Raw genomic sequence first — 15,418 nt, 5'->3', positions numbered from 1 at the left:
TTTTAAACAACTTCCCAATTAACTTCTATTTTCTAATTTGCTTTGTACTCTTAGCATCCTTTGTTGAAAAACTAAGGTGCAGCAATGCACTTCTGGAAACAAGCTGCTGATTGGTGGCTGCACATATATGTGTCTTGTCATTGACTCATCCAATGTGTTCAGTTAGCTCCCAGTAGTGCATTGCTGCTCTTTCAACAAAGGATACAAAGAAAATGAAGAAAATTTGATAACAAAAGTAAAATGGAAAGTTGTTTAAAATTAAATGCTCTATCTCACTGGTTTTCAAACCTGTCCTCGGGCCTCCCCAACAGGCCAGGGTTTCAGGATTATAAATAATCATGTTTACTAATCAGCTGATTATGTCACCTGTGCTCTAGTTCAGATATCCTCAAAATGTGGCCTGTTAGGGAAGCCTGAGGACTTGAAAACCAGTGCTGTATCTGAATGATAAATACAAAAATGTGGGTTTCATGTCCCTTTAAAGGAAAGAAGGAAATTCCGAGTGTTTGCCCAGCATTAGACAGTCTCATGTGGCAGAAAAGTGCACACTGCCAACCGTAAGTATAAGTCTTCTAGGGTCTGTTGCAGCTAAGAAATCTTTGTTTCTGACAGCAGAAGAGGCAGCAGTACATGCAAAAGCATAAAGCAAGGGTGTAAAACAAATGTCTGAAACTATTAAGTACCAATGAGTCAAAATGTTATTTTTTTGTTTTATTCTAATGTCAGAAGAAGAGCTGGGGAGAAATATACTGAGTGCAGCCTTCAGACAAACACTGGGCTGGTTTTTCATGGTCTGAGAGCGCTTTACAGACAATGATGTAGGCAGGGCCAGCTCAAGACATTGTACTAGATGGTACCAAAAATGAAACGACGCCTTCCTTAACTCTGCATGTACTACAGTACAAACCCAATCATAATCTCTTTATTACCCATTCCCCATTTTGGAATATCCAACACTGTTATATTAATACACGTTTTACCTCTGCGATTACCTTGTATCTAAGCCTATGCAGACTGCCCTCTTATCTTAGTTCTTTTGACAGACTTGCATTTTAGCCAATTTTATCTATATGGCACACATGAACTATCAGTGTCTAACTGAAAAAAGGTTTAGCTTTCAACAAAGAATACCAAGAGAACAAAGAAAATTGGATGATAAGAGTAAAATGGAAAATTGAGTAAATTGCATCCCCTATTTTAATCACGAAAGTTTAATTTTGACTAGACTGTCCCTTTTTGTTGCACTCAAGAGCAATCCAAAATACCCCAGTAAAATGTAGCCTTTTTGAGACCTGACCTAAACCATTATTATTATTATAGGATAGCACAGAACAATATGAAGAGAAGATCTTCACTAGCACCATTCGTTTAGCGCACCATAGAAGTATATTATGAGGGGGATTTATTGTGCTATTCAATATGCAGATGTTAGTGCACCCTAGACTATTGCTCGAGCAACAAAAAATAAAATAATGAGTGCAAAACTAGTGCACAATATCACTAACATTTTTGTGCTCCACTTGTAATCTAGACAATAATTAATAACTGATAAGATATATGGTTTCCAGTGGAATAAAAAAAAGTGTTTAATGCATACTTTACCATATAGCTGACTGATACTTTGTGAAGGTTTAATGTCTGCCGTTGTAACGACTGTCTAAGGAACATCTCATCCTTAATTGCGTGAAAGCTAAAAAAATAAATAACAATAAAAAAGTAAATTGAACTAAAATGTTTTACAAATGAAAATCCAACAGGTCCCAAATAAACAGAGACTGGCAGGTAAAATACTCAAATGTCAGGTGTGAGCATGGCTGATAGAAACACAATAAAAGAAAAAGAAAGGAAATACAAATTCCTGATTGGGAGATAGCATAAGATATCCAAGAGAAGAGGTTACATTTACAAATATTTTGTAATATTTCAATGTCAGTTATTTTCAACAAAAAATACTGACACCAATATAAACCAGGGCTCGACAAACCCAGAAGCCAGGGAGACACTGTCTCCTAGAATTTTACTCATGGCTCCTAGCTTTTTTGTTTTTTCTCTGTATATCTTTATACAAATACCACTGTCTGGTTCTTAAATTTTAAACAGATTTGTCGATCTCTGGTTTAACCTATATATGGGGTAAATTCACTGTAAACTAGTATCAGTATTGAATAGATGTCATGATGTAATTCAGGGTTTGACAAACCCAGGAGTCTGGGAGCCACTGGCACCTAGAATTCTACCCCTGTCTCCTAAGTTTTTGGATTATTCTGCATATATCTATATACAAATACTACTGCCTGGCTCCTAAATCTTACTGGCTCACACATTTTAAACAGATTTGTCGAACCATGATATAAACTATATACCATGTATATATGTATCAATGTCACCAGTTTATTCAAATGGACATTTCTGAATTTAAGTTCTTACCCACTTCAAATCTGAAATTGAACTTTACATTTCTGCTTTCTTCTTATAAACATTTAAAGGGAAGTCAAACTTAAACTTTAGATAGAGCATACAATTAAAAAACAAAAATCTTTTAACTTTATTTCTATGGAATTTACTTCTCACTTCTTGAAGTTTGACCCTTTTCCATAAGAGCATACTGAAGTAGGCTTGAGAATGTGCACGTGTCTTACACACTATGGGCCGATGATCTAAAGGTCTCTGGGCTGGCAAAATTCTAGAAGACAGCGCACAAGTACTTCTATTTCCCTGGTGGAATTATCTAAAGCCACATTTTATCCTAAAATATGATGTCTCACTAAGGGGTGTATGCTGCATTTTCGTATGGGAAGGAGATGCATACATTACAAAAGTGCCCAATGAAAAACATAATTTTAAAAATCATACAAAATGAATACTTTAATTGAACCATTCACACAAATATACTCAGAAAAAACTGTAGTGTTAAGGTACATCAAAAATCATAAGAACATTGTTTTCCAAAACTCATATTTCATCAAAAACATATCATTTATATGTAAATTACACAGGAATAAATCGTATTAAATATGCACAGCATAAAATGTAATTTAAGTTTACTGGATGTGCAACAAACACAGAAATTCATACTTATAATTACAAAATACAAAGCGTAATTGTTGTTTTAATTTATAAAATGGGCTGAACATGGGCGTATATGAAATTGAAGTATAATTATTGAAACATTTCCATGTGGTGAGCTTTTATCAAAAAACATTAATTACTCTGAAAGGGAAACCTATGCATACGAAAATAATAGCTAACTCCTGGAACCTAACTCCTTCACTTTCCATTGACTTATATTATAAACTGGGTTTCAATTTACACCGGTTTCTTTTTACAACTATTCCTTCAGAAACCTAACCCCAGTTAGCTACGTCCAACTTTCTGCCTCATGCTGCGGTCCCGGCTGTCAGCTTTGACCGCTAAGACGGCAGCCAGAGGCAGAAGGCATCTATCTTCATAAAGTAAGGGAGCGCTAATCATGTTCCTGTTACCATATGAAGCAGATTGCCTTTGTAACCAGTGACACTCTGTATCACTGTGTGCATCAGCTTGCGGCGGTGCTGGTGTGGGAGGGTCAGGAAGGAGGCAGGTGGGCAGTGGGAAGGAGGGGCATAATTGCTACACTACAGAAAATATTTTACACAGAGGAAGGGAGGTAATAACTACCTACAGAAACAATTATTATAAGAGGGGAGAGGGGGCCCTACAGAATAATTGCTTGAATGGGGGAGGTGGTGGGCTGCTACACTATAAGGTATAATTTTATTAATAAATTATTACAAAAATTAATAAAATATGTATAAACTGGGTACTGGCAGAAAACATTAGGAGGGGGGAGTAGAGAGCAGTTTGGGAAGGATCATGGAGGTGTGAGGGTAAGGGGGACTCCTACACTGCAGAATAAACAACAAAACATAAAATATTTAATTAATTTAAAAAAATTGCCCTAAAACTTGATATTGTCAGACTGTCTGCCAGTACCTAAGATGGTGGTGGGAGGTGTCAGGTGGGAGGGTAATCGCTACACTACAGCTAAATTTAACCTAACAAACTACCTGATTAACCCCTTTACTGCAAGAAATTTCAGAAGTGGGGTGTGTAGCTGCAATTAGTAGCCTTCTAATTACCAAAAAGCAATGGTGAAGCCATCCACGTCTGCTATTTCTGAACAAAGGGGATTGATCCCAGAGCTTTTACAACCATGATATGACTGTATACATGGTATGTAAATAATTTTAGTGAGAATCCCAAAGTTTGTGAAAAAGTTAATTTTTAAAATATGATCGCATCTGGCGGCGAAACAGTGTCATAAAATATACCAAAATGGGCCTAGATCAATATATTGGGCTGTCTACTAAAAAAAATATACAGTTTTAATAGGTAAATAAAAACAAACAAACAAGGCTCTATTTCTGTTTAAATAAAGTGATAGCAAAACTGATAACAATTCTCCAGTCTTTTAAGCAAGTTTTTCTCTAAAAATTCAGGGTCCTTAAAGGGACAGTGTACACTGATTTTCATAAAACTGCATGTAATAGGCACCACTATAAAGAAGAAAATGCAGATACTGATCTAAAAATCCTGTATAAAGTCTTTTAAAAACTTACTTAGAAGCTCCCAGTTTAGCACTGTTAGGCTGGGACACCAGTGAAAGGGGCTGGGAAAGCAGTAAAGCACCCACTCCCCCTTCCCCTGCATATGAAAAAACAGATTACACAAAAAGGAGAAAGCAGACATCTGTAGACATCAGTATACTTTCGATACTTTGTGGCTTGGTTAGGAGTTTGAAAATCAGCACAATGTTATTAAAAAATAAGCAAAACAATACATTGTTACAAAAACACTCCCAGATTGGCTATATAAATGGATCATCTACAAAACATTTATGCAAAGAAACATCTAGTGTACAATGTCCCTTTAAGGAGATAAAATTACAGCTAAGGTACAGACACAACAATCTGACATGATATGCTACACTGAACTTTGCTTTTCCTTAGAGACTGCCTCTTTATCCCAGATATTAATTTATAGCGGACAGTAATACAACAGATTACTCTAGTATAAGGAGTTGTCAGTTTATGGGAGACAATGGACAGGCAACAAGTCTAACACTGGACATAGAAATAAGCATGTGGATACAAAGCTGAAGATATGACATAGACAGAGGAACAAGTTTAGCAGAAATTATTAAAGACTTTTCAGCATTCCTCAGCATTCAGCCTAGTATTCATTTAGCAAGTTAGGATCAGAATGAAACTCAGGTCTTTACTAAATAATTGCAGGGCTGAGATAGAAGGACCATGTTTATGAGCTCTTTTACATACATAACTTAATTTACAGAAGCATAGAAAGTTCAAAGAAAATGTATTCTCTATAAATGCCTGTATCTGCAGAATCAACCACCTCCATGTTAGATAATAAGTAAGGTTTACTGGACTTCTCACAAAGACTAATTTTTTTACATCAAATTCCACATACATTTTAACAGTAGCAGGTAACACAGAGAGAATATAAATAAAAAAAGGAGTAAATAAAAACCCATGAACAGCTAATATTTCCGTCTCTGGTACAACACCATATGTGAGCATCTTTAATGTTGGGCTTTAGAGGCTATAACAAAAGACAAAGCAATCTATAAATAAATCATCCCAATAAACATAGTATACACATTACCCAGGGTACTATCATCAATGATACAGAATTAGACAGCATAATCAAGAAAATATGAACATAAGTACTGGCTGCATAAATAAAAAAAATAAAGTAACCTCACCAAAAGTAGAAAACGATCTACTAAGCAGCAGGTAAAGTTTAATAATACAGTGAAAATATAAAATTTTGTATTTGAAAAATAGTATTGTACTACTAAGCAGCAGATAAAGTTTAATAATAGAGTGAAAATATTAAAACCTGCATTTACAAAATTATATTGGACACTCATGCATGATTGTTGGGAATGCTTTGTTGCATGAAAAATAATGTGTAACATAGGAGAATAACAACAGATGAACACAAATGACACAAGATCCAAGCAAGTGAAAAACAAAATGTATGCCTACCTGATAGATTATTTTCTTTCGGAATGATGATGGTGCCCAGTCCTCCATAACATATGGGATATATTTCTCGCCACTATGAGGAGCTCAAGAACCCATACAAGAGCTTTAAACCCTCTCACCTCCCTCTTAGTTTTACGTATAGCTGAGTAGAGAATAGGAAAGAAAGGTAAGAAAAGACAGGGTATATAGAGGTGTCATTAGAACTGTTGTCCAAAAAGTGAAATAGGTTGGGCCTATGGACCATCATCAATCCGAAAGAAAATAATTTATCAGATATGCATACATTTTGTTTTCTTTCGTAAAATGATGATGGGTCCACAGTCCTCCATAACATATGGGACTAATACCCAAGCCGATGGTCTCTGTTACGGAAAGGGTGGGAACATTTTTCTGGCAGTTTTTATTTAGCCGACACTTCTGCCTTAAGGACTTTCCTGACAAAAGCGGCTTGTTATAAGCTCTGAAAAAAAAAGTATGCAGATAAGACATGTTGCAGCTTTGCAAATCAACTCCAAAGATGCATCATTTTTCCAATACCCACAATGCTGCAATTGCTCTTGAAGAAAGAGCTGTAATACTCTTAGAAAGGTGACCTTCCCACCATCAAGAAAGTCTTGAATTCCTTTTTATAAGTTAAGAGGTGATTGGTACCTTAGTAAATTCTGACCCTTATTAGATTTAGTCAAGAAAAACAAACAAACAAGAAGTTTGTCTAAAATCTTTAGTTGCTTAGAAATAGACCTTCAAAGCATTTACTACAATCAGATTATGTAATATCCGCTACCTAGAGTTAGCAGGAACTGAACACAATGAAGGGACAACCATCTCTTGATTGGTATTTTCCTTAGAAAGAAAATCATATTTAGTACAAAGTATAGCCTTTACCTTATAAATAGTGAGAAATGTAGAATTACAAGACAAGGCTAACAATTTAGAAAACTGTTTATGCTAATAGAAAGAGTACTTTCCCAGATAATACTCAATATCAATGGAATGCAATGGTTCCATCGGTAGCCTAATTATAACAAACGCCTGAACCTCAGGAAGTTTAGCGAACTTCCTATGAAAAAAGAGATAAAGCAGAAAATATTGGACAAATCCTTGACAAGGGCATCTTTGAAAAAATTAAGGATTCTATGAATTTAAAGGATACCCAGAAAACCCTCTGGAAGAACACCACTTAAAAAATATATTTCAATCTTGTGTTAAATCTCTTGTGTTACAGGGTTTCTGGCCTGCATCAAAGATTCAATGACCCAATTAAATAAATCTCTATGTTTCAAAACTAGGCGTTCAAACACCACACCTTTAAATTAGAGATTTGAGATCTTGATAGAAAAAGAAGCTTGAGAAAATAAATTCTGTCTCAGAGGGAAAAAAAAGCCATGGAAAGGTTAAATTACAGAGGTTAAAAGTATATTAATATAACCATGTTTGCTGTGCAAAACTGAGGAATGGGTAATAAAGGGATTATCTATCTTTGTAAACAATAAAAATGCTTGAGTTGACTGTCCCTTTAAGTAAGCGGCCATTAGATCTATGTCCTGTAAGCTCATTAGATCAATCATCGATCAAAAATGTCCTATGGAGAGACCACTATCTTAAATGGACCAATCGACTGCTGCAATGATCCACCTCCCAGTTGTTCACACATGGTATTGTAAATTGTTGATAGGGAGTGATAATACCTCTCTGCACAAGACAGAGAAATAGACACTTCCTGTATGGCCAGTGGATTGTGGTTAGCCCCCGTGATAATTTATGTAGGCCTATGCCAAGATGCTGTCCGACTGGAAACAGATAAACTTTTCCTCCATCAGGAGAGGCAACGGATGAATAACCTGAAGATTGCTCAAAGTGCCAGAATGTTGATTGGTAACCTTGCCTTGCCCAGTCTGAAAGACCATAGTCCGTCAATACAATAGACCAAGTTGGACGAGGGAAGGATGTCCCAAGGGACAAAGACATACTTTATGTCCTTAAGAAAAAGATTGACTAAGAAATCCAAAGCAATCTGTGTGCCAAATGTAGATAATTATTTGACCACTGAGATAGCATAGTCATTATAGGGGTCTCAAGTGAAGAGGGGGCTAAAGAAACTGTGACTGAAGCAGCAACTATAAGACCACCTCCATAATTGAGCTACGATGGATGGAGCTCATTGTAGGAAGAGACACCCTCTGAATCTTAATAATGTAAGGTTCTGATAGGAAAACAGATGCATAAGGATTGAGTCTATTATGACTTCGGTAAAGTACATTGATACTCCAATTATTGTCTTGAAAGACAGAGGTTTGAGAGTAACAGCAACAGCTGTTGACAGTAAACAAGCTTGCACTAGATATCAGCCAGATAAGGAGCAAGACAGGACTGTAAATCCATTTGGATAATAAACAGATTGGGGAAAATCTCTCGATCCTGAGGATACACAGGGTCTAGGATTAATTATGCCCCTGTCCTCCAAATCCTATTGTAAATGTTTAATAGGACTGCTAGTCAATCAGGGGGACTCTGCTTCAAAGAGAACAAATCACTCAATCTCTTGAAGTACAAAAAGAATCAGTCCAGATATCCAGACTATTTTAAGGGTTGAACCTGAAATGTAGAAACTTATACATACGTTTATACAAAGTTTAAAAAATCTGTACATGAGATAAGCATTTGATGTAAGCATTTAGACTATTATGTGGCCTTCCTTACTAAAGGAGCAGCACATATAGACCAACAGGTACACATTAGATACTTGTAAATCCATGCCCAAAGTAAGCAGAGACTGTGTATAATCACAAAGTAAATAAACAATGTGCAAAGGTAATGAAAATATTTATAATTAATGCACAGTGTCTACATGATAAATGTATGTGCATACATATAAATCACTCATACAATGGAATTAAAGAGATAACAATGGATCTTATCTCTAAAGGATCTCTACTAATAGTGAAATGCATAATTGACTCATAAATAAGTATTAATAGTGCAGCTAGTTATTATAAATGGTAATGGAACCATGTGTTATTATGTTTAATACAATATATAATTGCACATATTATAATATATTGGGTACACTGCAGATCACATAAGGATGTGCTATGGTGTACAGCTGCCTAAGGTCCTTGTAAAAAAACAACTTTAGATAGGATGTTATCAATTTTGAACCTAAGATTATCAGCACAAGAAATATTTTGCACATTTACCTCTCAGAGGTAAAAATTATATTAATAAAACAGTGTTGCCGGTTATGCAGAACTGGGGCATGGGTAATAAATGGATTATCTATCTTTTTAAAAAATAATTTTTTTCAAGTGACTGTCCCTTTAAGTCCCCTGGCTATACTGTACCTGTGTCAGAGTACCTACAAATAGCCTCTGGGCTGTGTCTGTGCTGTGTAAAGGCACTTACCTTATGCAGCACCCCTCTACTGACTGTCCAAGGCATGTCAATGTCAATGAAGCTGCAGCAGTATCCAGTAGATAGGCCATTCAGTGCAGGTAGAGTACCGCAGAGGATTGCAGTAGGAAATACCAGAGTCCCTCAGGTGGAGGCTAGGAACAAGTCCCTACAATGCCTGAGGGTAGTTATGGCTGAAGTCCTGTTAGGGAAACTGTTGTGCACATAACAGTGTATATCCTGTATCATTCAGCTGCTGTGAAGTGTCCTTTCTTTGCTCTTTGTAAATTATACTCCTCAGGGACTCTGGGTAATCCATATGCAAGTAGCTGGAACAAACTCTATTCTCAAACATTTCCTACGAGGCCAAGAACTAAACTAAGAGAGAGATGGGAGGGTTTTAAAGCTCTTGTATGAGTTCTTGACCTCCTCCTAGTGGTGTGAAATATATCCCATATGTTATGGAGGACTGTGGACCATCATCATTTTAAAAAAGAAAATTACACAACATTAATAACATTTTCACACATAGCTATGGCCCCCAAAAAATAAATAGCAATCATGTTAAGTCAAAAGTACATTATATAAAGTGCTTGCCTAGTAAACTTTGTATGAAGGAATAAAATCGGGTCACATAGAAAAACCTAGAGATTATTGGGAAAACCATCCATCTTGTCTAGGGAACAGCATGACAAATAATGGTATCACCTGAATATGGTGGTGCTTTGAATTTCTGTCCTCCCTTATTAAAAGGAAATTAAACTAACAGAGCCAGATAACAAGTGGAAAGCTAAATATCGTTTGCGAAAAAGTGATATTAGCGATCCAGTTTGTAATACCAGCACATGATAATGTGAGCTGGTATTACAAGTGAGAGCACACTTCCATAAGCTCCTATGGGAGACTCATTCTGATGCCGTCACAGACGGCATCAAAACCTCGCGCAGCAAACGTGGTAAGTAGTGAAGCAATGGGCAGCATTTTTAAATATACAGTATATGTATATTAATATATACATATATATTTATGTGTGTTAATATTATTATTATCAGTTATAATCAGATTCCGCAGCGCTATAAACATAGGGGATATACAAGGTAACATTTATAGGGATCAAATGGGTAGAGGGCCCTGCCGAGAGTTGCACTGTTGTAGTCAGCTCTTATGAAGGTGATCTGCAAACAGTTGTGCTCTTAGGTTAAGTGGGTTCAAGGGGATAGCAATGGAGGAGAGGAACTGGGGTTAGGAAAGGTTAGTGTAGGTTGTATGCATCCCTAAACAGTAGAGTATTTAGGGAGTGCTTGAAGCTTTCAAAACTAGGGGAGAGTCTTGTGGAGTGAGGCAGAGAGTTCCACAAGATGGAAGCCAGTCTGGAGAAGCCCTGTAAACGGGAATGTGAGCAGGTAACAAGAGAGGAGAAGAGTAGGAGGTCTTGAGCAGAGCAAAGGGGACGGGAGGGAGAGTATTTGGGAACAAGGTCTGAGATTTAGGGGGGAACAGTGCAGTTGAGGGCCTTGTATGTCAAAGTCAGAATTTTGTGTTTAATCTTGGAGTTAAGAGGAAGCATGTGAAGGGATTGGCAGAGTGGTGCAGCAGATGAAAAGCAACGTGTAAGAAAGATGAGCCTAGCAGAGGCATTCATTATGGATTGTAAAGGAGCTAGGCGGCAGCTAGGAAGACTAGAGAGGATGTAGTTGCAGTAGTCGAGGCCGGAAAAGATGATAGAGTGGATTAAATTATTAGTTGTGTCTTCAGTAAAGAAATGTCTAATTTTAGAGATGTTTTTTAAGGTGGAAGCGGGAGGATTTTGAGGAGTGAAAGAAAGATCTGAGTCAAGTGTGACCCCAAGACATCGGGCATGCAGAGTAGGTAGATTTGTAGGTAGTAGGTGCAGAGAGGTAGATTTGGGTGTCGTCGGCATACAAATGATATTGGAACCAGTGGGACTTTATTAAGGAATCTAATGATGATGTGTAGATTGAGAAGAGAAGGGGACCAAGGACAGAGCCTTCCAGTATCCCTACAGAAAGTGGCAACGGGGCAAATGATGCCCCAGAGAAGGCTACAATAAAGGTACGGTTAGACAGGTAGGAACAGAACCACTAGAGGGCTGTGTCACAAATGCTGAAGGATTGGAGAGTTTGAAACAAAAGAAGGGGGTCAACAGTATCAAAGGCTGCAGACAGATCAAGGAGGATAAGCTCAAAGAAGTGTTTTTTTCGATTTTGCTGTAAGTAGGTCGTTAACGATTGCTGCCTTTGTGGAGTGATGGGGGCGAAATCCAGATTGCAGTGGGTCAAGGAGGGAGTTTATTGTAAGGAAATGAGATAGACGTGCATATACTAGTTTTTTAAGAAGCTTTGAGGCAAGAGGGAGTAGGGAAATAAGGCGGTAGAAAAATACACATATTAACACATAAATATATATGTATATAATCATATAGACATATTTACATTGCGGTCTATGGGCACACACAGTTCCCATAGAACGCAATGTAAAGGCACTTTTCACCCCACTCCCACCAATGTTAGACCCCAAAAACGGCATAGTGAAGTTGTTTTTAATTTTTTTAAATAAAAACTACAATGCCCTCTATCTTCAGGGCATTTGGGGCACTGGTTAGTTATCGCGCTCCTGCAAATGGGCTATACTGCCGCAACAAACAAAAAAATCCTAAAGTTAATTTGGAGTGATCAAATGTCTAGATTTTATAGGTCTGTCATGACAAGGTATCTCCTCTGGTCTCATATTATTATGCTGCTCATATAGCACAGACTGCTTTGTGGCACAAAATTCATGATAGGATAAGTTGGGTCCAAATAGAATCAGACATGGGTCAAGTTAAACCAATTAAAAAATTGCATGGTTGAGGCCTCCATGGTAGAGGTTATTTTCTGCAGTAGCACATACATTAAAACCATGGGACTAATCAAGATCTAAATTTCCACGTATTCCTGAAAGATCAAGGGCAACAGATTTATTCAGTACTTCTGAGATTTTATGCACAAAATTTGAAATATTACTATTTCTGTGCATATGCACAGTACCATTTTTAAAACCACATCATGACATAGTACAATACTACTCTTTATCTTATTTTACAGTAAATAAACTTACTCTATTTCTGTCTTTTATATAGGAATAAGCATTTTGGAAAATCACTGTCAATTACACTCAAAAGCACAAAAACCCTAAAATGTGCTCACTCAAAAACAAAAGGAAGTATATTTTTGACAAAACCTTACATCCCCCTCCCATTTTTTTCTTGAAATGATTGATGACAAAACTGATAACATCATAAATTACATTAATGGTTTCTCAATCCCATTTCAGATTTATTATTAGCATTTATTTTATTATTTTGTTCATGAACTTATCAAACACTCACCTAGATTTAGAGTTTTGCGGCCAAAGGGGTGCGTTAGCTAGTTCTCTGAAGGGCTGCGTTAGGCTCCAAAAAGGGAGCGTACAGGCATATTTACCGCCACTTCAACTCTCAATACCAGCGTTGCTTACGGTAGCGGCTAGCTGGAAAAACGTGCTCGTGCACGATTCCCCCATAGGAAACAATGGGGCAGTTTGGGCAGAAAAAAAACCTAACACCTGCAAAAAAGCAGCGTTAAGCTCTTAACGCAGCCCCATTGTTTTCTATGGGGAAACACTTTCTAAGTCTGCACCTAACACCCTAACATGTACCCCGAGTCTAAACACCCCTAACCTTACACTTATTAACCCCTAATCTGCTGCCCCCGCTATCACTGACCCCTGCATTACACTATTAACCCCTAATCTGCCGCTCCGGACACCGCCGCAACCTACATTATACCTATGTACCCCTAATCTGCTGCCCCTAACATTGCCGACACCCACATAATATTTATTAACCCCTAATCTGCCCCCCGCAACGTCGCCGCTACCTTACCTACACTTATGAACCCCTAATCTGCCAACCGGACCTCGCCGCCACTCTAATAAATGTATTAACCCCTAAACCGCCGCACTCCCGCCTCGCAAACCCTATAATAAATAGTATTAACCCCTAATCTACCCTCCGTAACATCGCCGCCACCTAACTTCAAGTATTAACCCCTAATCTGCCGACCGAACCTCGCCGCTACTATAATAAATGTATTAACCCCTAAAGCTAAGTCTAACCCTAACACCCCCCTAAGTTAAATATAATTTTATTCTAACGAAATAAATTAACTCTTATTAAATAAAGTATTCCTATTTAAAGCTAAATACTTACCTGTAAAATAAACCCTAATATAGCTACAATATAACAAATAATTATATTGTAGCTATTTTAGGATTTATATTTATTTTACAGGCAACTTTGTATTTATTTTAACTAGGTACAATAGCTATTAAATAGTTATTAACTATTTAATAGCTACCTAGTTAAAATAATTACAAAATTACCTGTAAAATAAATCCTAACCTAAGTTACAATTAAACCTAACACTACACTATCAATAAATTAATTAAATAAATTACCTACAATTACATACAATTAAATAAACTAAACTAAATTACAAAAAAACAAACACTAAATTACAAAAAATAAAAAAGATTACACCTACTCTAAGCCCCCTAATAAAATAACAAAGCCCCCCAAAATAAAAAAAAAATCCCTACCCTAATCTAAATTAAAAAAGTTAACAGCTCTATTACTTTACCAACCCTTAAAAGGGCTTTTTGCAGGGCATGCTCCAAAGAAATCAGCTCTTTTGCCTGTAAAAAAAAACCCACAATACCACCCCCCAACATTACAACCCACATACCCCTACTCTAACCCAAACCCCCCTTAAATAAACCTAACACTACTCCCCTGAAGATCTCCCTACCTTGAGTCGTCAATCAGATTCAAGCTCAATCTGATTGGCTGATTGGATCAGCCAATCCAATTGAACTTGAATCTGATTGGCTGATTCAATCAGCCAATCAGATTTTTCCTACATTAATTCCGATTGGCTGATAGAATCCTATCAGCCAATCGGAATTCGAAGGACGCCATCTTGGATGACGTCACTTAAAGGAACCTTCATTCGTCGGGTAGTCGTCGTTGAAGAAGGATGTTCCGCGCCGGAGGTCTTGAAGATGGAGCCGCTCCTCGTCAGATGGATGAAGATAGAAGATGCCGCTTGGATGAAGATGTCTGCCGGTCCGGATGTCCTCTTCTGCCCGGATAGGATGAAGACTTCTGCCGCTCCGGATGTCTTCTTTTGGTCCATCGGTGCTCGGCTGGGTGAAGACGACTCAAGATAGGGAGATCTTCAGGGGGGTAGTGTTAGGTTTATTTAAGGGGGGTTTGGGTTGTTTGTAATGTTGGGGGGTGGTATTGTGGGGGGTTTTTTACAGGCAAAAGAGCTGATTTATTTGGGGCATGCCCCGCAAAAAGCCCTTTTAAGGGCCGGTAAGGTAATAGAGCTGTTAACTTTTTTAATTTAGATTAGGGTAGGGAATTTTTTTTATTTTGCGGGGGCTTTGTTATTTTATTTGGGGGCTTAGAGTAGGTGTAATTAGCTTAAAATTCTTGTAATCTTTTTTTATTTTTTGTAATTTAGTGTTTTGGTTTTTTTTGTAATTTAGTTTAGTTTATTTAATTGTATGTAATTTATTTAATTAATTTATTGATAGTGTAAGGTTAGGTTTAATTGTAACTTAGGTTAGGATTTATTTTACAGGTAATTTTGTAATTATTTTAACTAGGTAGCTATTAAATAGTAAATAACTATTTAATAGCTATTGTACCTAGTTAAAATAAATACATTACAAATAATATTTCTTTAGAATAAAATTATATTTAACTTAGGGGGGTTTTAGGGTTAGACTTAGTTTTAGGGGTTAATACATTTATTATAGTAGCGGCGAGGTCCGGTCGGCAGATTAGGGGTTAATACTTGAAGTTAGGTGGCGGCGATGTTAGGGAGGGCAGATTAGGGGTTAATACTATTTATTATAGGGTTTGCGAGGCG

The 15,418-nt window shown here is 37.1% G+C and overlaps 1 protein-coding gene across 1 annotated transcript in view; it reads right to left on the bottom strand.

Annotated features, from left to right (window-relative positions):
- The window catches only part of C5H10orf67 (chromosome 5 C10orf67 homolog), a 401,727-nt gene that overhangs the window by 92,356 nt on the left and 293,953 nt on the right, over positions 1 to 15,418 (bottom strand). Inside the window, exon 14 of the mRNA XM_053713953.1 lies at positions 1,603 to 1,690. Coding sequence (XP_053569928.1) covers positions 1,603 to 1,690 — 88 coding nt within the window. The remainder of the gene's footprint in view (positions 1 to 1,602; positions 1,691 to 15,418) is intronic.

The sequence above is a fragment of the Bombina bombina genome, chromosome 5 (genome assembly GCF_027579735.1).
Source record: "Bombina bombina isolate aBomBom1 chromosome 5, aBomBom1.pri, whole genome shotgun sequence".
In the NCBI taxonomy this organism is placed as follows: domain Eukaryota; kingdom Metazoa; phylum Chordata; class Amphibia; order Anura; family Bombinatoridae; genus Bombina; species Bombina bombina.
Note: the sequence above shows the minus strand (reverse complement) of the source record. Positions and strands in the feature narration are given on the sequence as shown.